The 25,572-nt window shown below is 36.9% G+C and overlaps 1 protein-coding gene across 1 annotated transcript in view; it reads right to left on the bottom strand.

Annotated features, from left to right (window-relative positions):
• Window positions 1–15,800: 15,800 nt before the first annotated feature.
• The window catches only part of LOC126976523 (rho guanine nucleotide exchange factor 10-like protein), a 34,279-nt gene continuing 24,507 nt past the window's right edge, over window positions 15,801–25,572 (bottom strand). The window contains exons 10-11 of the mRNA XM_050824897.1: window positions 22,232–22,411; window positions 15,801–21,298 (exon numbers count right to left, since the gene is read on the bottom strand). Of these exons, the coding sequence (XP_050680854.1) occupies window positions 19,673–21,298; window positions 22,232–22,411 (1,806 nt within the window). The 3' untranslated portion in view covers window positions 15,801–19,672. The remainder of the gene's footprint in view (window positions 21,299–22,231; window positions 22,412–25,572) is intronic.

Genomic DNA, 25,572 nt, shown 5'->3' with positions numbered 1-25,572 from the left:
AAACACACACAATTATATGTCGTTTTAACTCCACACAAGACAGCACAACAGTCCTCCCTGGATTTCCCATTGTCAACGGAGTCAGTTTAAATTCTTGTAATTCAACTTCCCTGATTTTACATTCTTATTAGTACTAAGACTAACTACAGATTTGTATGTATTCAGTGTCATATTGGTTATGTTAGTATCTAAAATATTGTATGCTAACAATTTAGCACGAATATATTTTTTTTTTTTTACTGAGATAAACAGTATCGTTTGTCATAAAACTATTACTAATAAAATTATTAGTATCAAAAAATAAAACATCACTATGACGACATGTCATGTTGTAAAATAACATATTAAAATTGTAAATTCTACTATTTTCTTTTGCATTAAAAGACTTTGAGTAAGGGAAGGCACATAGAATTAGTTTCCCTAGTCCAGATTCTACTTTTCCTAATAGGCAATCTACAAGTCTAATTAAATCCCAGCTCTTAACACCTCTAGTGTTGCCTAATTATAGTATTAATGTGGTGTTATAGTCAAAACTATCATTTAATATACTATCAATAATCTTATAATATATATGTGTTAAGGTAGCAATTATTACTAAGATAATGTCCGGGTAATAGGTCATTGAGTGAGATACCCACCCCTGTTCCTATTGCATCTGAGTATATTATGGCTTTTTTGCGTTTTAGATCATTGTTATATTGACTAACTGATACTAACTGACTTATATTGACATACTGAATATTTTTCTCATATTATTGAATATTGTTATCTGTATATTTCACAGTATATTTAATGTTCACACCTGAAACATTGAACTTAACTGCAATAAAATGAACTGTATTATCGACTTCATCTGATGATCAGCCGGGAGACGTATAGTGCTGCACAAAAGCCTCCCCCAAAGATCTCCACGATGATCGGTCCCTGCCCTCATTCAACGTAATCCGGCGACCTTGACCAGATTCCATCTTGTGGGGGACCTACCAACACTGCATCTTCCGGTACGTCGCCATTCTGGGACTTAGCTGCCCCACCGGCCACCTGTCCCTCGAACTATGTGCCCTGCCCACTGCCACTTCAGTTTCGCAACCGTTTCTATAATATAATAATTGACTTGTAAATTTTGAATTAGGAGAATTGATTTATTAATATTTAGAGGTTAATTAACTAAAAAATAATCTAGTGTTAAAATCATCTCATTGTTAAAATTCAAATGTCAATAATAGCTAATGACATAATTGTTCGATGTCTAGTTGTAATATCCGACGTTAATGAGTTTTAATTAAATTAGTTTTAATTTTAAACACGGGGTTCTTTTTAGCACCTAATCATAATTATTAAACAGACAGTAATTACTCGATAATTGGAAATTTCCAAGTTCCATTTAGCTAATTGAACAAAATACACAATATAAGGTGAAATCAAAAAAATAAAAATCATTCATCAGTGGTTCTCTAATAACGAAGCACCATCAAAAATATTTTAACACTATGAAGTACATTGTAAGATTTCGTTCCAATTTAAGTGATTTTCAATTAATATGTATATTATGTAAAGTTTACATCAGTTACACTGCAGTATAATATGACATTATTTTTTTGCAGGCTTTCATTTGCATCTGTTGCATCGTTGCACTCGACGCAAAACCACTAGGTTTGGGTGGTATGGGACTCGCACCTGGCATGGGAATGGGGTTGGGGGGAATGGGCAGATACTCTAACGGCGGAGGATATGGTCGACAATATTATGGCGGCGGGGCGAGTGGTATGGGAAACCAAGGTTACGGAGTGTCAGGGGCTGGAGGATATCACGATGTAGGAGGACACAACCACAGAGCTCTATCTGTAAGAATTTATAATTTTTTAATAATTATATGGAATATTTCTCATTTAAACTTCTACATCAAATCATTTATATAATTCATCGCATTTCAGATAAATCAAGCGGAAGATTCAGGCTTCCACAATATGGGTGGCGGTTCAGTGATGAACAATGGAGGATACGCGGGGAATGGGTACAACGGATATCAACGCGGTGGATCAGAATTTGGAAACGGTTTTGGTAGCGGAATGCAAGGGATGATATTGTAACAATAAACTTACTTGTAAAATTTTGTAAATAGACTGAATAAATGATGTAATCCAAAGTTATGTGTTGTTTTTAAATATACATATCCAAGCCGTTGGCTTATAATTACTACCTTTATATTAAGGCAAATGTATTAATTATTTGTTATTGATACCGCAACATTAATCATAACAGTCCATTACATACACACAATAGGTAACTGTTTCGTAAAAATATTATCGTATGCCTAATATCGGCTATCCTACCTATACCCACAATACTTATACTTGAAATTATATTATTAAAAGTCTCTGATCATGATATTTCATTTGCTACTGATACGGGATAGTTTATGATAAAAATTTTCAAATAAGTAGGTATATTTTGTACATCATATTTTCATAATTTTTTAAAACTTTATCTCAAGGTTTAGCAATTTTAAGCCTATTGTGTGTGTATAATGAAATTCTGTAGAAGAACCATATTTGAGAAAAAACGCATAAATTATTATTTAAGTACAAATTGTATGAAATGATTATTATGATTAATAATAAGTGTTTGCAATGCAAACCTCAGAATAAATTATGTTGCGTTTGATTACGTGTCTGAATGTTATAAATATTGCATAAAACAACCACAGAGGGTATCGACAGTATCAAATATAAAATAATTAAAAATATTGAAACGCTTTTTCTATTGGATTAGTAAATTTCCTTGGAATACTAACATTTAAAAGTAATAGCATAAATTAATACAACGAATAAGCATCTCCTTCTATAACATATCATTCAGCAGTTAATAAGTAATAATTTAATTCCTAAAAATAATAATAATTATAGCACTTACATATTTTTTCACATTCACACTCATACCTTGTCACAAGGAGCAATCTTCCCCGCCATAACTATTAGATGAGATGTTCAGTTAATTATATATTTTCAATAAAAATAAATACTTTTATTAACAGTTATTGTTTAAAAACACTCCTTACAAAACAAACTGAACCTGTCATTAATCAGACAATCATATCATACAGCTTAATCTGATATATAAGGTGTAAACCCAACCCAAAAGACAAAACTGGCTATTTAGAGAAAAGTCTTAGCTGTAAACACGTTCTGTACGAGACTAGATCATCACTTTGATGGGTACATCATTATTGATATTGAAATGATTATTGATTGTTATTGATATTATATCCTACTAATATTATAAATGTGAAAGTTTGTATGTCTGGATGTATGTTTGAACTTCTTTAACGCAAAATCTACTGAATAGATTTTGATGAAACTTTATAATAATATAGCTTACACACCAGAATAAAATATAGGCTATAATTTATAAAAATATTGTGTGAATTATCTATACATTTAAATAAAATTGGAGTGTCTGTTTGTAATATTAAAATAACTGTTTTTTTACTAAGTGTATATTATGAATACATATACGGTACATACACCAAAATAACATTTTTTTACAATTTTTGTCTGTCGGTCTGTCTGTCTATTTGTTCCGGCTAATCCGGCGACTTTTATTGGCAGGTAGCTGATGTAATAAGGAGTAACTTAGGCTATGTTTATTTTTATAAAAATAAGCAATATCCAAGAAACGGTCTAACTCTAAAATAAATTTATATGGCAAAACAACGTTTGCCGGGTCAGCTAGTAATTATATAAGTTATCTGTTTGTTACCTTCATAAATTAAGTATTTGTAATTTTAAATTCCAGTAAAAAGTGTTTTGTAATACCTGTTATATATATAGGCGATATCTGTTGAAAAACATGTTACTACTGTTATAACTTGTATTTCTAGGTTTAAATGTGCATTGGAAACATACAACTGTAAAATTATGACAATAATGAAATTTCATAAATTATAATATTATTATACAATTAAATGTTAATTGTCGTTTTCATCGAAAGTCTGTTTTTCAGATCTGTTGTTGTTTCGTTTCTAACCATAACTGACATACTGCATGAAATATTGACAATTGTCTTTATTATTACACCATCATCCCTTGCATCCCACAGCCAAGACCATGCCCGAAAGCCGATTCACCATTCCCATATCCAATGTATCCACCGCCGGAATATCCACCATTGTTCATCGCGGAACCACCGCTGACGTTACTTAAGTCTGAAGAATCCGCTTGATTTATCTGTAACCATACACTTGTTTGTAACATGGTGTGTTGTATTATAAAGTACAGTTAAATTATATGTTCTTAATTAATTAATATGCATTCTTACAGATAAAATTCGATTGTTGTGAGCACCAGAATTGTGAAATCCTCCGGTTCCTGAAGATCCAAAGCCTTAGTTTCCCATTCTACTTGCACCGCCGCCATATTGTTGTCCACCGTTAGAGAATACACCCATTCCACCTAAGCCCATTCCCATCCCAGGTGCAAAACCCATCCCACCGAGACCCATTCCAAAGGGTTTTGCTTCAAATGCAGCAATACAACAAAGACAGATAAATATAGGTAAATTATACGTCACCATTATATAAATTTTTTCTAATAATTTATTTAAATGAGGGGGATTATATTATTATGATACCTACAGCTAATTATTATAAAATTTAAGGAACTGTATTTTTGTTTTGAATTATGAAGGTACCAAAATTGTAACGTCCCTAAATAATTTATTTTTTACATATTATAGTTAGGTAGTTAAAATCAAAGTCTTACATAGACTCTAGAGTACACGTCTAGCGACACTGAAAAATAAGTAGGGACTTAGGTATCTAAAAACTTCATTTCGACAAAGACCATTTCTGAATATTTAAATAAAACACTTTATAATGGATCAAAACACGTGTAATTATACTTTACTTTATATTAGGTTTTTGCGTAAAATTTAAATATTTTATTATTATTTTTTTTTAACCCAACGATGTGTGACCATTGCAGAGCACGTTTTCAGAGGGCCTCAGGTTGACAGGAGCCTAGAATAATATTTGCTTTAGTTATCAATGGGAAATTTAGCGCCATTTGTTGCCTCGGAGGTGAAATTAAGTTGACATAAACTTTTTCGTTTTTTGAAATTAATAAGTTCGTAACTACAACTTCACTTTTTTATGGTTATGTCTACTATGGTTCCGAAGCGAAATCCGACCGCACTATTCGGATCCAAAGTACTTTGGTAATACGAATTAATTTGAGGTTCGTCGTTCCGTCGTTTCGGAATTGTATTGTACGCGCGGCTGGCGGAAGGATTGTGGGTTCTTAAAAAAATATATCCATGAGGACTGAGGCAGGACTCTAACTGAAACCTAAATGACAGAATTTGATTTAGGTACGTACTTACTTATTGCACTGAACTGCCCAACTATTTTCCTAACTGTCCATTTCAATATCTATATCTGCACCACCCGAGTGCTTTTTATTGACCACTATTATTTTGATTACAATAGTTATAGATCAATAGATCATCATGTTTTTTTTACTCTGCTTTACCAACCACTGAAAAATAAAACTACTGTGCGTAAAACTTTTTAAATACTCATAATAAACTCTTTAATGTTTTAATAGTAATTTAAATAAATAAATTGAAGCCCATTCATTAGTCAGTTGTAATTATAATATTATTGCGTTCATTATGAATGGGTTTATTGATTAAACTATGGGGACACGGATTTCCCCAGCCCTATTACGCTAATTGAAGTTTCTTTTAGAATATAAAGTGCGATCAAAATAGTTAAGGTCATTCACTAGTTTATTTTCAGCACTGACACAACGACAATCAAACAGTACCAAAATGAAGTACAATGTAATATTTCGTTCCTTTTTAAGTGATTTTGGTTAAGGCTATAAAAATATTTCAAATAGCTTCACTACAAAAACATGGTATTTCATTGTTTTGCAGGCCTTCGCTTGCATCTGTTGCATTGTTGCACTCGACGCAAAACCTTTTGGCATGGGTGAAATGGGACTCGGCCCAGGCATGGGAATGGGGTTGGGGGGAATGGGTAGATACTCTAACGGCGGAGGATATGGTCGAGAATATTATGGCGGCGGGGCGAGTGGAATGGGAAACCAAGGTTACGGAACGTCAGGGGCTGGAGGATATCACGATGTAGGAGGACACAACCACAGAGCTCTATCTGTAAGACTTTATATTATTATAATAATTATATTGAATATTTCTCATATCTATATATAAATAAGAGATTTCCACCGATATTTGACTCATCACGATATCTCTGGAACCATAAGGCGTAGAGACTTGAAATTTGGTAGAAATATTCCTTTCGCCGAGCAGAGGTCAGCTAAGAATTTTACGAAATTCCACCCCCAAGTGTTTTTTTTTATTACGAACAGAACAACGTCTTTTGTCGAGGCAGCTAGTAATCTTATATATCAAATAATTTATATAATTCATTCCATTTCAGATAAATCAAGCGGAAGATTCAGGCTTTCACAATGTGGGCGGCGGTTCAGCGATGAACAATGGAGGATACGCGGGGAATGGGTACAACGGATATCAACGCGGTGGATCAGAATTTGGAAACGGTTTTGGCAGCGGAATGCAAGGCATGATGGTGTAATAAATAAACCACAATTGGAGATATTTTATATAGACAATGCTAATAAAACAATGTGAAAACTAGATTTATCTTTAATAAATTACATAATCCAGTACTAATTGTCGTTTTTAAAATACTTTCCACACCATTATGTCGTATTTTATTTCTCTAATAGTGTTCAGAACATATACCTGTGTCGACTCTAGCGCTAACGCGTTCTGCAATCTTAGTCTGGATACTTATGGGTCTATTACTTGCTATATCCTCCCAGTAAAGCCAATCTATCTAAGAATTCTCAGAAACTCGTTAGTTATAAAAAATTTAATTCAGGAGTATTTTGATTTTTTTTAACATGCATTTAATAATTCTTAAATGCCTATGAGATACTGGCAAAAAAAATTATAATATTTTATTCTCATGTCAATGATATTTTTATTAACACTTAAAAAGGTAAATGTAAAAGATAGTAGTAACATAATCTAAATAGGTTTGTAAATTACAAACACATAAAACACAGTTATTAATCAATATATCTATCTATATAATAATATCAAGCACTCTTGTCTCCTCCACCAATGTTGCTGAGTCACTTCTTTTGGAAAATGTTAAGGAATGTAAACAAAATTTCAAATTCAGTGTTTTTAGCCCACTAGAAATAATTAAAAGTTTCAGATCTTTAGAAATGATAAAAACTGCTGATATATGGGGCATATCTGTAAAAAAAATAAGTTCAGTTATTGACGTCATAGCACTATATCTAGCACTAGTTTTTAATAGCCGTATTGAACATGGCTTGTTTCCTTGACCTTCTGAAATGTAGTAAAATTACACCAATATTAAAATCGGGACTCACTTCTGACCCGAATAACTATCGCCCTGTTTCAGTGTTGCAGACCCTAACTAAAATTTAAAAAAAAAATATTTAAGCCAAATGCTTACTCACTTTAACACCTATAAGTTACTTCATATAAAACAATTTGGCGTTACTAGGGGATGCTCGACTACGTATGCTGGTGTTGAACTCATCAGGAATATTTTTGAGGCCTGGGAGGACTCACTGAATGCACTTGGTATCTTCTGTGATTTATCTAAGGCTTTTGATTGTGTTGAACATTCAACGCTGGTCAGGAAGCTATGTCACTATGGTATAAGAGGATCTGCGCTCGATCTTCTGATCTCATATTTAAATAATAGGATTCAGAGGGTCGATGTGAATGGCAGGAGATCTCCTGGGACTTCTCTCGGTATGGGGGTACCACAAGGGACTATTCTTGGACCCTTCTTCTTCCTAATTTATATAAATGATATACCTAACCTTGTGGATAAAAAACACAAGCTGGTATTGTTTGCGGATGACACTTCACTTGTATTTAAAATGAAACGAAGCCAAGTTTTATATGACGAAGTAAACAATGCTCTATCTGACATCGTGTACTAGTTTAGCGCCAATAACTTATTGTTAAATAGTCATAAAACCAAATATATTAAATTTAAAGCGACAAATGTCAAAAATTTAGATGCGAATATTTTATTAAATGGAGAGGTGGTAAAACCAGTGGAATCTGCTGTATTTCTTGGCATTACTCTTGATTCCAAATTGCAATGGGGCCCCCATATTGAAGGATTGGCGAATAGGCTTAGTTCTGCAGCATACGTCGTTAAAAAAATTAGACGGTTAACTGACATAGATACGGCGCGACTAGTATACTTTAGTTATTTTCATAGTATTATGTCCTATGGTATATTGTTATGGGGCAGTGAGGCCGATATTAATACCATCTTTCTACTGCAAAAGAGGGCTATTCGCGCAATTTATAACCTAGGTCCTAGAATCATTAAGAGAAAAATTTAAATGAATAAATATTTTGACTGTTGCTTCTCAATACATTTTTGATAATTTTCTGTATGCACATAAGCACATTGAGGAATTTTCTAGAAACTATGACATTCATAATGTTAACACGAGGAACAAACATACGCTTGTTATGCCTACTACTCGGTTGGGTCGAGTTAGTAAGTCTTTTGTTGAGCGATGTATATGCTTCTACAATATGATCCCAGAAAATGTACAAAACAAATGTGTTACGTAATTTAAAAGAATTGTTAAAAAACTTTTGTGTGGGAAGGGTTACTACAGCATAAACGATTTTCTTAATGACATCACGGACTGGGAATAAAGCGAACACCCTCAGGCTCTTTAATTATAAATATTTATTGTACGATATCACATCGTAATCCATATTTTTATATAAAAAAAAGCCCGCTGAGTTTCTTGCGCCCATTCTTCTCAGGTCTGAGGCGGTCTCTTTTGAATGGGTGGTTTTTGACGTTCAATAAGTGATTTTGAATCCTATTTTGAATAAAAATATTTGAATTTGAATATTCACATAATATACTATACTTATTTATTTTTAAATTTTTGAATTAAATTAAATTTGCAATAATAAAGAAAGAAGTTCAAAACACCACATTTTTTTCTTTCCTTTACATAATAATATAGTTGTAAAAATGTTGCCACACTTGGCATTACAATCTAGCCTTAACTTAGAGTAATGGGGGGAGTCCGGGAGAGTATACCCGCCTTCGACTAAAATACTCATAAATTTTTATTTACTTACAAATCGCTATTTTACATAAGTTTTAATCTTAAGCTGCATTATTTAGCTACATTTTATCTTAATAAAGTTTGACTCATCATTAATAGTTTAAGAGTAATTTAACGTTGTATACCAAAGTGAGATTCGGCTAATATCTCCCGCCTGAAACTTTACCCGGGTTTAAAAAAAGGGAAAATACTAAAAAAACAAAATTGAATCTACATCACCTCCTTTTCGTAATTGGAGCAATTAGGACAAATAAACTGTTCTTTATCATCTATGGAGACTCCAACGCAAATTTCATAGACATATTTGCCACAAAAAGCACTAATTCTCATGTCCATAACTTTTTCTTGTCCGAACATATGAATCAAAATCAATCACTGTCATTTGACTAGTCTGGATATCCAGATCTTGAGATTGTAGAAGCTGCCTCTTCTGATTGTTTGAATATTACAATTGCTTGCTCCGAATCCTCCTTAGTCAAAATTGATAGTGATGAAGCATAAAAACCTTCATCTGTAAAGATGTCGGCTAAAAGCCTGCGACATAATTGTACTTACAAATGGCTATATTGTAGATCTTAACAGTTCGTACTGGGTTTTTAACCACCCAATTATTGATGGCTGAATTATATCTAGCCTTGCGAGGTGAATAAATGTCAACATCTAATGGCTTTAAATTAATTCTGCGCAGGGGGTTGGCTGCAGCAAAATCCATTTAAATCTGCGTATTTGAACAACTTGAACTCCTTTGAGTTTTCTAAGAAATCAGAAACATTTTTTTCTACTAGTATTAAAATTGGTTGATCTAGATAAGTTGGTTGCTTCTGGGGTTCTTAAACTTAGTTCAGAGTTTCTTGTCTTAAATCCTCTGAACCAGTCATTCCGTGCGCAGTTGTTGAAAGTTGAATTATATGAAAATAAATATTATTGCGGGAGAAGGGGAGAGATAACCCTGGGTAAAGTCTCCTCCCGACGGCAGGATAATGTCTCCCACCCCGTGCCAAGCTGTCCTTTAGTACATTTTTATAAAAAACTATGACAAATAAGTAAAACATGCCTGTCCTAAATGTTACTAAGATAATTACAATTACAGTGTATATAAATGACATGCTGGAGTCTATTCACAGTAAGCAGCAGAAATCGAATATCGAAAATTGAAAAAAAAAATAAACAAACCGAGCACGACATTGTATCGTCACTACTCACTCCTAAATCAAACTGCCGATAGCAACGGCATCGCGTTAGCGAGATGTGAGCCGTCTAAGGAGTCTAAGAAGTGTGGTAATGTCGCAAAATCTAGTTCCACAAAGATTTTATGACCAGTGGCTATTGTCTCCGACCTGCTAAACTCTCCCGGACTCCCCCTAAGTAATTCTACTCTAACTTAAACTGCTAGATAGATTAAACTAAGAATGTCTCCATTACCACCGTGTCATCCTAGAAGCCAGTACATATTTAAAAAAAAATAAGAATTGCGACGTGACGTGCACACCACAGTGTACATCACGTATCATCATCTACAAGGCTTAGAATATTAATACTATATTCTAAGCTAGGAGGCATTAATCGTTTTCTTCGGGTTTTTGATGAACGTCTTACAATATTTTCTTGGAAGGTTTAAAATATTAAATCGTAATCACATAGTCGATTTAATCCCAATTAGTATACAAAGGTACTTACTTCTTAACGATCATTTAACTAATCGAAGTTTCAATTAACATAGAGTATATATATCATTATCACGAAACAAAATCCTTATTTAATTGGGTTCTTCCTCGGTCAATCACAACTTAAAATGAATTGTATAAAAATTGTAATAAATGATTCTGTTTTTCTATATTTCAATTACTTAACAGTGAAACTAAAGTATGTTTAAAGTGTGGTGTATTTTTACAGGTACTCGTTTGTCTTTGGTGCATTGTTGCGATTGAATCAAAACCGATTGATATAGATGGAATCGGCCTTGGAGGAATGGGATCGCGTCTGTTAGGAATGGGCTCAAATCTTGTAGGAATGGGGTCAGGCCTCGGTGGAATGGGCTCAGGTTTGGGCGGTATGGGCCCCGGTATCGGTGGTATGGGCCCCGGTCTCGGTGGGATGGGCTCCGGTCTCGGTGGTATGGGTTCCAGTCTCGGAGGATTGGGATCAGGTCAAGGGCTACAAAACATCATTGGTGCTGGCCTTCAGACTATGCTACCTGTGCTAGGAATGGGTTTGCGTGGACTCGGCGGAGGATATAACGGTTATCAGAATGGTGGATTGGGTATTGGGAATGGACTCGACAACGGAATGCAAGGGGTAATGATGTAAAATCATAATTTACCAAACATTTAAAATTAAAACAATTTTTTTTTATTAATAATTGTGATATTTCATTTCCCATTAATTATTTCACAGGCAGACAGACATTTTTGTAACTACATAAGTTCTGTTATAAATAAAAATGCATTTTTAAATAACGTTATCTTATTTAAACATATTAATATGTAATTATTTATTGAAATCTCAGCATTGTGAATAAATAGAATTCCTTACCTTTAATCTATGCCTTTAAATCTCCATAGATTGAACGCACTGCTTCCGTGGTAATTTTAGTCATTGCATTTTATTTTATAGATTTGATATATTGATGTACATATGAAATTGGCGTTTTGTCGTCATAGCCACTTTGATCTCAAATACTATCTCTTTGGTTTTTTTAGCGGAGAAGACGAGCAGGACGATTAGTTGATGGTATTTGATACGCCCTGCCCATTACATTGCAGTACCGTTCAGGATTCTTGAAATACACAAAAATTCTGAACGGCAATACAATAGCGCTCGGCAAACCAAAGTTGATAATGAATAATTGAAGGCTATTGTGGAAGCGGATCCATTACAAACCACATCCGAGTTAGCTGCAGGCTGCGGTGTTAGTGATAAAACTGTTTTAATGCACTTGAAGCAAATTGGGTAGGAAAACTAGCTTGAAAGGTGGGTAAACGGTTTGTTTCACTCAATTAAGAGGTACCTTAGGCGCTTAATCTGCTGCGTTACATTACTCAACCGGCACGATAGTGAAGGAATTTTAAATCGAATGTGATGAAAAGTAGATCATGTACGATAATCGGAAACGCTCATCGCAATGGCTGAACCCTGGCGAGCCAGTCAAATCCTGCCTCAAGCGAAAATTTACTCAAAAAAGTTACTTGTGAGCGTTTGGTGGACTAGTGCCTGTCTCGTTCACTACAGCTTTCTTAAATCTGGCCAGACAATTACGGCAGATGTTTATTGTCAAGAACTGCAAACCATGATGAATAAGCTAGCTGCTAAACAACCGAGGCTAGTCAATCGCTCTAGGACTCACTGCTGCTTCAGGACAACGCAAGACCACACACTGTACAACGGACTGCTTCCAAATTAGAGGAGCTTCAATTGGAATGTCTAAGACATCCACCGTACTCCCCTGACCTTACTCCAACAGATTACCATTTTTTTCGAAAGGAGAATGGGACTTTTGGGCCTGATGTTAAGAAGTTGAAATATACTTTAAAAAAAGGGTATATTTTTCTGATGTAAAATACAAAAAACTTGCTCATTTTGCAATTTATAAACCGAAAAAACGTTAAAATAAAGAAAATCGATTAAAATGTAATCGAATGAATATTTAATCGAATTAAATAACATTAAGATCCAGTTGTTTTATTTAAATACTATTAGTTAGGTGCATATTTTATGTTCGAATGACCATATTATTTTCTCCGGAAAACACAGAACCGAGCAATTATTTTATTATTAATAAATCGATAAATAATCGATGACAAATCGATACTAGTGAAATCCTTGTTCCTCAACGCTAACTACACTGTGACAATGACAGTCTGACAGATCATTTCGTTTCTTCGTCATTGTCACTTCATTTCTTGTTGTATTAGTGTTGTACCTATAGTTTAAGACATAACCACATTTTTATATCTTCGATTACTCAGCTTTTTTCATCTTGTGGGCCCAGGAGTGCAAGGAAGCGTTTCAATCTCCTTTGGATAACTTCTTGTAAGGAAAAAAAATTATCTCCGATGGGGCCGTCCTAACCGCTTTCGATCGACGCGTTTATTCAAAAGACGTAGTCCCTGACTCATGGAAGTCGGCCCTTGTCCATCCGATCCAAAAAGAAGGAGACAGTTCGGATCCGGCAAACTACAGGCCTATTGCTATTACCTCCCTGCTCTCCAAAATCATTGAGAGCAAAATTAACCACCAGCTCAAGAGCTGATTAACTGGTGACCCTTTAGGTATACCAAGGTATACCTAAAGGGTCACCAGTTGATCAACGACCGGCAGTATTGCTTTCACCATGGTCGGTCGGCAGGTGATCTTCTGGTATACCTAACACATAGATGGGCGGCGGATATTGAAAGCAAAGGGGAAGGCCTGGCAGTTGACCTGGATATAACGAAGGCCTTTGATCGGGTATGGCACAAGGCGCTCCTCTCAAAACTTCCATCATTTGGGCTTCCAGTGGAACTCCAGCTTCCTCACTGGGCGCAGCATACAGATCGTTGTCGACCGTTATTGCTCAAACCCGAAGCCCGTGCACGCAGGAGTGCCCCAAGGCTTTGTGCTATCTCCCACGCTGTTTTCTGCATATCAATATGTTGGACACCTCCAACATACATTGCTATGCAGACGACAGCACTGGTGATGCCGTACACACGGACCATGCTGGTCTCTCTCGGGAAATCGTCAACCAGTGCCGGGAGAAAATTGTGTCTTCTATCGATTCTCTCTTGAGAAGGTCGCGTTTACCACTAAAAAAAACCCCATTAGTCGTATCACCGCTCTTCGACAACACTTCCCTTAAAGCCTCGCCTAGTATCGGAATACTGGGTCTCGAAATCTCGAGCGATTGCCAATTCCGTGGCCATCTGGAGGGCAAAGCCAAATTGGCTTCGAAGAAGTTGGGCGTCATTAATAGAGCACGGCAATACTGCAAGCCGGCCCACATTCTAGCGCTTTACAAAGCCCAGGTCCGGGCACACATGGAGTATTGCTGTCATCTCTGGTCTGGTGCACCCCAGTATCAGCTCGATCCATTTGACCGCGTACAACGCAGAGCAGCTCGAATTGTCGGGGACCCAGAGCTCTGTGAACGGCTGGATCACGGCGTTGCGTAGAGACGTCGCTTCATTGTGTGTCTTCTACCGCATTTATCACGGGGAGTGTTCCGAAGATCTGTTTAAACTGATTCCTGCCGCCGAATTCCAACTTCGCACGACACGCCACAAGTTAGCATATCATCCCCACCATCTGGATGTGTGGCGGTCCTCCACAGTGCGGTTTTCAAAGAGCTTTCTTCCTCGTACTACAAAGCTGTGGAATGAGCTTCCTTGTGCGGTATTTCCCTGACGATACGACATGGGTACCTTAAAAAAAAGCGCGTACACCTTCCTTAAAGGCCGGCAACGATCCTGTGATTCCTCTGGTGTTACAAGAGACTGTGGGCGGCGGTGATCACTTAACACCAGATGACCCGTATGCTCATTTGTCCTCCTATTCCATAAAAAAAAAACATTTTATTGATTCCCGACTGAATGTTTTTTATTAGTATATGGTATCAATAAACTACCTATAACATTGTATAGGTTTGCCATTGCAAAAGTGCCTAAATAGCAATAGATGCACCCTTTTTTTCGCTTTGATTATTTTTTGTATATAAAAAAAATCGACTTTATGTTCCGACGATACAAAACGCCAATTTCATATGCTAGGACCTAATACAACGAATCTCAAAAGACCGAGCATATTTTTTCTACAACATTTAATAAATTCGCTCCGTGTTGGTTACAGTAATCAGGCGCTGTTAGTTCAAGTAAGTTCAAGAAATCTTCAGACCACTGTATCAAGTATTTATTTTAAGTAAGTAATATTTTATTTTATCTAAATGCATTTGTACACAAATTATTTTTTTGAAGCTATTTACTTACGTACCAATGTTATTATTCTTCAAAACTTACAAACATCAATATCATATTAATAACTTTTAAAATCTTCATAACTTTCCTCTATTTTGAGCAGTAAACTCATGTTTTATATGGTTTTTTAATGAAAATAAGGGACGAGACGAGCAGGACGTTCAGCTGCTGATAATTGATAAGCCCTACCCATTACAATGCAGTGCTGCTCAGGATTCTTGAAAATCTCAACAATTCTGAACGGCACTACAGTTGCGCTCGTCACCTTGAGACATAAGATGTTAAGTCTCATTTGCCCAGTAATTTCACTAGCTACGACGCCCTCAGACCGAAACATAGTAATGTTTGCACATTACTGCTTCACGGCAAAAATAGGCGCCGTTGTGGTACCTATAATCTAGCCGGCTTCCTGTGCAAAGGAGCCTCTCACTGGTAATGTGTTCACTGATTGTGACTTGTGTGAATTTTGGCGCTAATCATCAACAGTAGATAGTATGACAAGACTGCTTCCATGTTTTACGCGTTCTCTGATTTAGAGAGATAGCTTTAACTGGCTTTTGTACATTATTTTTACTATGTACATAGGTACCTTAACCACACCCTTCTGCATTCATTATAAAATTCATGCCATGTCAAATAAAACAAAATATACAGGTGTATACATATAACTTATAATTTATTTACACCATAGTACATACATTTTGTGACGGACAACATTGCATAAGCAAAGGTGGCTCAATATTCGAGACCAATCAATTATATTTGTCTTTTTATTTTATAAAAACATCACAAGTCTTGCAAGAAATTATCTTAACACACAGATATTCAACAAAAACTACCTTTGTATATAATATTTTTTAGATTCGTTGGAAAAATGTAATTTAACAATATATTATAATAAATCACTGTGTCATGGAGCTTTTTAATTATTTAAGAACGTACAGATAGGCTCGGATTCAAAAAACAAATGCGATTAATAACTCAAAAGTTTACCAAAGCGAGTCGTACTTGAGGTAACGTACGTTGTGTTCATAATTCACTTCAAAAAACGTCAAGTTGGAAACAGTTGTGAAAAAAGCAATAATATCTTAACAATTTAAGTATTTTTATTCTTGGATTAATTCAATTAAATTTGCAACCCAAATTTACGAACAATGCAGAAGTCGAACCAGCGACCTCTCGGACTCCGTCCAAGGGCTCTTCCACTTAGCCAACCGTTCGAGTGACGTATGGTCCGTAAATCTTGGTATGTTTTGGCAACACTCAGGTTGTGGCTCCAGGTGTAAGCAGGTTAAGATCCTGTAGATGGAGCCACAACTTGAAAGTTGAACAAGACATACCATGAATTACGAATCATATGCCACCAAGAACGGTTCAGGTCAGTGGAAGAGAGCTCGGACAAAACGCGAGAGGTCACCGGTTCGAGTCCCGCATCGTTCGTAAATTTTGGTTACAAATTTAATTCAATAATATCTCTGTCACGCATGAAAGCTTGGCTTCGTGCGAGAGATATGGGTCGGTTTTTCATGATGCATATGCAGGGCTACCGCTTCTGGATATTGTCATGTACTATACAAGGAAATATGTATGTTTGGTTAACAGCTTTAGTTAACTGACCTATACAATCACTAGGTACAGTAGTAGATACCCAAGTTTACTATCTTGAAGCGAACAAAGTCAGGAAGCGAACATTTAATTATTAATATACATTTTACTACCATAATTATTGAAAAATAAAACTTATAAACCGGTTTTGATTGAATTTTTACAGTTTGAAGACATATAAGCTATATACAGGTTGTAATCGATAAGTGTTACCAGGCGTTTATTCCTTAACTATAACAGATATCAAAAAACTTTAGACTAATATCAAAAGGACTTTCAAACGAGAAGTGTTCAAAATGTTGATATTACTAACTGTATGGAAGTGTTTAAGTGAAATAGTTACAGAATAATCTCCTGGTCACACTTAACACATCCTGTATAGGTACATTTTTGATGGTGGAAAGCACACAGGTTTGTGAGTAGAAAATCGCTCTTGATTCAATATAATTTCATTAAACAATTAATAATATACAATGCAAACCAAAGACAAAATACAGGCAAACGTAATATTTCCAATAAGAACCGATCAATGTAAATATTATTTACAATACATTCCATTTTACGATTATTTGTAAAAACAAAATACTTTATACACGTTTTGAAAGTATGGCTTGTTGAGTTAAATTTATCACTGGCTTCTAGATATATCTAGACAGTCAAAATTAAAACACCCTAGTAATTTGCTTTTAATTTTAAATAAAAAAACTGGCAATTTTTAAAAACTTTCATTGGTATCCTGGACAACAAAAACTGTGGAGAACAATCTGATATTTTAATATTATATTTATGATGGGATTGTTTGTATATACATTTTAACACTGGATTATACCGAAACATTACAAAACTACATGATTGATAAATTGAAGATTAAAGATATTATTTTTTTATTACAAATTCATTTTAAACAACGAAATATGTAGATCAAGAGAATTAAACTAATATTAATTCAACAACGTATTAAGGTAATATGAAACATTTTAAAATATAACACAACCATGTACATACTAATGAATCATTTAAACAATAACGTTCAACTTCCAAAAACAAGTTAGGGTGAGTTCATTTCGAAAACGAGAGATAAGGATTACACAGCCCAAATGACTATACAGTATTTATATAGTGAAATATGTTTAATCTCCAAAGATACTGTGATTTAATGCTATTAAACAATTTTTGAAGTGAAAACTACTTCATTCAACACCGTTGTGATTTGAAAGTAAATGAAACGAAAAAGCGCGACAGTAAAAAGAGACAGACACATAGATTCATAAGATTTAACGTGGGAGAGAATGTGATAGGAGGAATAATAGTGTTTTGGTACCAGGCGGTCATAGTTGTAGAAGAGATTGTCTTATGTATGACGGGAGTATACCTTAATATATTGTGACGTAATACTGGCGACACCAGGAGAACATAAATATAGTAGAGGTGTTAGTAATGTCTTTCATAGCGGTTAAAATCATGAGTCATCTTAGCAACATGTACCAGGACTTCATACGCAGTATAGAGGTTCATGGACAATGCAGGTTTCACTTCTGACATGTGTACTCTGTACGCACGCAATTTTAATTTTATTGGAATTATAGTCTATTGAGCTGTGTCACTCTGTTATAAAAATCCTTGAAAAATAATGCCAAATCACACAATGTATGGTAAAAGGTAAAAGATGCGGTACTGACAACAGTAGCATATACAACGTTAGTAACAATTCTATCCTATTTGTTCGGCTTAAGCTAAATCAACAATGCTGTCACTTTGTGAAGTAAACTGTTTGAGTTTGTGCTGTCACACTATGTTATAATCGATCTATCTCACAACTACTCGCTCAGATCAAATGGAACTTTCATGGGTCCATTGTGTGGATTGTAATCACTTGAATCAACTATTCATTTTTAAATTTCCAATATAATATTTACTATCAGTACACATTAACACAACTGAAAAGTCATATAATGGTTTCCGGCATTTAGAACAATAAGTAAATGCAATAATTTGATGAAAAATTGATAATAAATAAATATAAAGAACAAAACCACAATTAATTCATGAGTTAAGTTGCATTTGATGTGAAAGAATATAAACTAGGAATTATACGAAATTTAAACACTTAATACGAATCAGTCTAATTCTTAGAGCGACATAAGAGTCTTATATGTAAAGCTTATCTGAATGCCGTCATCGCAATGGAACAGTTCAGCAACATATTAAGGCCACTAAGTTTCGTTAGTTTTATCATGATTATCACAAAATAATTTTAAACAGGCATTTAAAAAAAATACTAATTTTTAATAAATACATACATACACTGTAAATGTATAGTGGTCAATATAATATAAAGATGTGTAGATGCTTTGAAATTGGAAATTTAAAAATATCAAAACATCCAATCTAAAAATGCCTGCATAAAACTATTCATGAAACCAGTCGAACCTTAAAAATAATTACGTTAATTTAACAGGTAATTTACAATAAATTTTCAACAAAAATATATAAAAAATATTCTAAATTAATATGGCGATTTTATACACTTCGAGAAATGAAATAGTTTATTATTCCGAAAGAAATGCAAAGGGTCACATATTATGTACAACATATAGTATAACGCCAAATGCTTCTATATATTAAAAGACATATAAAAATCACCAAAATAATGCACCTGCGCATATTAATTACTACATCCAATTTACTATTGGCCGTCAAGTAAAGCTTTGTGATCCAAAAATATTTTGAAGCTTATCACAATATACTTTAATAATAATCTGGCCAGTATTTTACACCAGACGTCTTATACTAAGCATTTAATGAGAGAATTGTTTCTATTGACTATATTACACTATTAGACACCGTTTAGAATAGTAATGTACATAATTACACGTTATTTACACAATATGACACATAAATACAGAAAGTGGGGAGTTATAGTCGAGTTTCCCACAGAATGAGGTGAGCGTCTTTGGGATTTGGATCAGCGGCAGGTACTGGCCTTTCTGATGCTTCTGCAGTCTGTCTCCAGTCCACATAGCCCCGACCTCCCATTATGGTAAGTATCGATCTCCGTGAAGAGCTGTCACCTACTATGTAATCAGCACCACGCAAACTTCTGGCTGCATTCTTATTGGCTGGGCGGCAATCAGAAGTGGGAGCATTAGCTGAGTCAGGTCTGGGAATGGAGCGCTCGGAAGCACTAGATTTTCCCGATGAGGAATCAGGCGTTGAAGCGCCCAATGGCGCTAAGCTTGCTGCTCCAGATGCGCCTGAACTAGTTCTGGACACTCCTCGTAATGCCATAGATTCTTCACTCCCTGATGACGTGCAAAGACTGGAAGCTCTTGAATCCACGGACCAGCTGGATAGATCTAAACTTCTTGGCCTTCCAGCTCTCATTCGTAGTCGTCGGTCGAGAGTGCTCACACGAAATGGAATAGCAGCCAGCTCAGGATCACTCCTCCGAAGTGTCTCACCACCGGATCCATTCACATCAGCTTCACCGACACAGTCTTTCACAAACATTAGGTCACCGAACAGTCCATAGACATCACACGCGTTGAGATTAGCGCACTTTGGAAGCGTCTTACTCAAGCGCACGTCGCCTGGTTTCTTCCTTCTGATGACAGCAGATTGAACCCGTTGTGGTCGATACGGAGACAGCTCCTCAGATATCCTTCGTTCTAGCTTGTGTTTTTCATCGTCTTTGCCATCTTCCTCCTTAAATTCTTGGCCGGATTCAGCCAAAGCTCGTGCGTTCGATAAATTTCTCCGGACAACATTAACGTCAACGTCTTTGGAATCTGGATTCAGGGGTAGAAGAAAGGTGACTGGGCCGGCGTGAGCATGATAGGACACAGCAATGTGTCCACCTATAAGAGGCAATCCTTCTAATTTGGGCAGCGGAACGGTCACACTGACCCCAGCTGTTGTACCAACCCATAACAAACCCTGAACAGCTAGTAAAGCTGAAATATGTGCTGGTTTACTGCCCTCCCTGGCTCCAATTGTTTTGGCAACATCAGCAGCAATGTCGATGTTCTGTAAATGCTCCAATGTCTCTGTGTGATACAGGCTTACAAATGTTGAATCAGAGAATGCTGCCCAGAGACCTACGCCGGAGTGGGCTAAGTATTTGACTATTCTGTCGTCTTCCCCCTTAAGTTCCAAAATGCGCATTATTTCAGCTGTCAGTGCGTTTATTGCGAAGACCCGTTTCGCGCAAGCCGCGTATATTATTCCATCCACTGGAAGAATACAATGAATGGGTTTGTCTCCTAATTCAATAGCCAAAGGTTCCTGTAAGGCCCAGGAGTCGTCATGATTTCTTCTAAATACGGAGACTCTTCCGTTGGAAAGGCCTACGAACATAGAGTCACAATGATACTTGATTTGAGTGACAGCTGCCACAGTGGGTACCTCGGTCAATTTCTCTTGCTTCTCTGGCTCGATACCAGAGAATATGATAATTTTCTTGTCTTCAGTGCCGAGCCATACTGTGTCTCCACACAGTGTGGTCACTTGTCGAACTCCTCTAGCATGTTCTATCGAGGTTACCTGCAATACAATAATTTATACTAAATAACAACTAAAAAATACATCAAGCAGATTCTCACGATTTCAGATTAAATAGGTTTTGATAAGGTTTTTAAAATTAGTAACATTTATTTATCACATGCAACTGAAGTTTTTAGGAGTCAAAAGTGTAACTATGCGTATTGTTCCCAGCATAAGAAAGGTGTTGTAATAGTTATTTATGCAACTGTTGTGTAATAAGGGGTATTAAAACACGAATCTGGATTTATCTCACGAGGGGAAGCCAAGTGTGATAATAGTATCACATGAGTGTTTTAATAACTAATTATCAACAGTTGCATACAAGACTATATCTACACCCAGAATATGAATCCTCTAAAAGATTCTGAAACAGTTAGCTTACTGCTAACATTAAAACAGCCAGTCCTAGTAGTAATAAAACCCATCACTGATTATATACAAATAAACTAAGTATTAAGAAAGAATTATTTATTTTTAGTAGTAATTTATATAGTGCAATTATTAAAATTCACTTGAACATTATGTTCTTTTGCAGCGTTTATAATATCCGGCGGTGTGCTGTCAAAACTTGAATCGCTCATTTTTCAACAAAAATGGCGAGTATTCGAAAAACCTACATTTTTTTTTACAGCGCGCGGCGTTCTGGTGGCGTGGAACGCGTGTTCTTTTTTTGAAATTCATACAGATACCACGTATCGAGCAATAAGAATGTGGCTGTCTGTTGAAACTCTTTGCGCATGAAGGGATCGAAAAAAAAGGAGTGTTGCAATAAAATTCAGTACATTACAACACTCGTTTGGACGATGTAATGGTTATTAGGACATTGGGTGTTTTAATGTTGGCAATAAGTTTCAGAATCTTCAATAGAGGATTTAATGGGTGTAGATTAATACTAAAACAATAATATAAGGCGTATAACATATTAATATTTACCCTAATGTCAGGCAGGTCCAGCGTTACAAGCGTCTTGAGCGAGGCGGCTCTGTGCGTGAGCACGGCCACGTGGCTGCCGGCCGCGCCGTTGGAGCTCACCCACAGCACGGAGCGTGCGCGACGCCGCGTGCCACCTGCGCGCGTGCACCCGCTCGTCGTGTAGAAACACCCGCAACGAACCTGAATAACCAAAATAGTCACTTTTTTATGATAATAAGGGACGAGACGAGCAAGACGTTCAGCTGATGGTAATTGAAACGCCATGCCCATTACAATGCAGTGCCGCTTATGATTCTCAGAAAACCCAAAAATTCTGAGCGGCACCACAGTTGCGCTCGTCACCTTGAGACATAAGATGTTAAGCCTCATTTGCCCAGTAATTTCGCTAGCTACGGCGCCCTTCAGACCGAAACACAGTAATGCTTACACATTACTGCTTCACGGCATAAATAGGCGCCATTGTGGTACCTTTTTGTACTGGCACAGTTAGCTGAGAATTAAGCGATTTTGAGGTTATGATAATGTATCGCTGGAAATATTCTTCTTCTTGAGGTGCCATCTCCTACCGGAGGTCGGCAATCATTAGTGCTATTTTTATCTTTGACACAGCAGCTCGGAACAGGGATCCTGTGTTAAGGTTGAACCATGTCCGGATTCTTAAGCCACGAAGTACGCCTTCTTCCGGGTGGACGCTTTCCATGGATTTTCCCTTGCATGATGAGTTGGAACAGGTCGTATTTTTTTATTACGCATTATGTTACCAAAGTATTGCAGCTTGCGTTTCTTGATAGTATTCAAGATCTACCTTGTTGTTCATCCTGTTGCGTCAGTACGGTTTGCAGTTTCATTTCAGTTAGGTACATGAGATATTTGCGTGATTTGTTTTTGAGGTTTACATTGATACGTTTTGATAATAGTTCTGTAGTTTGTTGGTCTGTGTCGTTATAATATTACTACTAGAAAAAAACTTTTTAAAATAATAATCAGCATCACAACATAACATTTACATCAATTTAAAATACTGAAAAAATAAATCGTTGTTTATTTATTAATAATACCCTAGTGATTATTATTATTATTATTTGAAGAGGGTGGCTATTTCCTGGTCCTAAAAGGTTCCTAGTAACACCGCGTCCAGAATTGGACTATTGTGTTCGCCACTCATACTAAAGCTCATCGTCAAGCCCTACCGCCTTTACGAACCGCAGTAGTTCCTTGACGCGAGTGTTGCAAACACTATCTGGTGGTACGAAGTAGTTGCCAAAGATTGTGTTACGCTTATGCATTAGTGGGCCGCAGTCGCAGAGTAGATGAATAGGCGTTTCATCATCCTCAAGGCAGAACCTGCAAGCCTTGTCGCTTCTGATGCCGACCACACTGAGGTGCTTGTTTAGGCGACAGTGCCCGGTTAGCATCCTAGTGAGTATGCATAGATTTTTCCTGTTCAATGATAGGGCTTCATTCGCATAGCTACTGTTGAATGCCCTTATCAGTGCTTTAGAGTGTTTTAAACCTGAAGAGTTGTTCCAGCGTTTAAGTGCTTCTTGTTTACATTGGTTACTCAGGGTGTGTCGGATGGCGCTCTTTGGCAGTCCACAAATGGGTTCCGGACCATATCGGACTGCTTTAGCCCTCTCGCGAGCTCATCGGCCATTTCATTGCCTATGATTCCCACGGCGTGCCCTGGGACCCATCTGAGAATCACTCTGTTTTTCATGCCTAATGAATTCAGGCATTCGACGCAATTATTGACTAACTTAGACGACGTCAAGTCAGCGTCTAAAGCCAACAATGCTGCCTGACTATCAGAGTGAATGTATATGTTATGATTGAAGTAGCCTTTTTGGATATTGGTTTCCGCGCATTCCAGGATGGCGTACACCTCTGCTTGAAATATGGAGGTAAAGCTTCCCAGGTTTGTACTGGATTTAAACCTGGGGCGTTCTCCATAGACCCCACAGCCGACTTCATTTTCCATTTTGGACCCATCCGTGAACCACATGAGGCTCCCGTCCTTCCACGTGACTTTGTTGTTCATCCAGTCGTCCCTGGAAGGTAGTTCCACGATATAGTGTTTAACAGAGATTAATTGTGGAATCATCTGATCAGGTAACATGCCTAATATGTGGTCTCGCAGAACTGAGTCCTCTAAGGTCCTAAGCGTTTGCGACATCCAGTTACATGAACCCCCCTGGGCGATTGCCCTCAGCATGCTTGCCTTCGCCTCTTGCTGTATGAACAGTGGAAGAGGCGGTAGGTTTAGCATTGCTTCAATGGCCGCACCAGGAGAAGACGTCATGGCTCCGGTTACCAACATACAGGCAAGTCTCTGCAGGCTATTTAGTCTGTCTGCAGTTGTTTTCTGGTTGGCTTTGTTCCACCACACAATGGAGGCGTATGTGATTGTTGGTCTCACAATTGCTTTGAATAGCCATAGGAGGATCTTGGGGCGCATTCCCCAATGTCTCCCTACCAGACGTCGACATACACCCAAGGTTGTTTTAGCCTTTTTCACGGCTTTGTCGATGTGAGAATTCCATGTGAGTTTCTGGTCGAATGTGACTCCCAGATACTTAACCTCAGCTGAGAATTCCAAAGTAGAGCCGTTCAAGGTGGGAGACTTCAGTTTGTTAAGTGTCCGTTTCCTCGTGAATGGCACAATAACAGTCTTTCCTGCGTTGACTGACAGTTTGTTGGCTGTACACCACTGTGAGATGGTGTTTAGCGCCTTTTGCATTATAGAGCTTAGTAAGCTTTGGCAGAAACCTCTGACGATAATAACTAGGTCGTCTGCGTACCCTAGTGCATCAATTCTGAGTTCTGCCAGCTTACTAAGTAGTTCGTCTACTGCTAGTGTCCATAGAAGAGGCGAAAGAACGCCACCTTGTGGGCAACCTCGCGTAGTGTATAGCTCCAGTGATGTCCCATGGAGGGAGATTAGAGCTTTGCGATTTGAGAGCATTGACCTTACCCATTTGACAGTGGTGGAGTCTACATTTTTGTTAATTAGTCCCTTCACTAGCGTGTCTGTCGGGGTATTGTCAAAGGCGCCCTCAATGTCTAGAAACGCACAAAGTGCAATCTGTTTGTCTTGTAACGCCTTCTCGACTCTATCCACAAGTTGTAGAAGGGCCGTTTCAGTAGACCTGCCTCTACAGTAGGCGTGTTGAGAACTATGAATGGGCTTTAGGCTTAGAGCATGCTCTCTTATGTGTCTGTCCAAGACTTTCTCAATAACCTTCAGGAGAAAGGAGGTTAGGCTAATGGGTCTGAAGGAGCTTGGCAGGGAGTAGTCCTTTCTGCCTGCCTTAGGTATAAATAGTACTTTAGCCCTAGTCCAT

The sequence above is a fragment of the Leptidea sinapis genome, chromosome 41, assembly GCF_905404315.1.
Source record: "Leptidea sinapis chromosome 41, ilLepSina1.1, whole genome shotgun sequence".
NCBI lineage: Eukaryota > Metazoa > Arthropoda > Insecta > Lepidoptera > Pieridae > Leptidea > Leptidea sinapis.
This window is presented reverse-complemented; position numbering and strand designations above follow the sequence as displayed.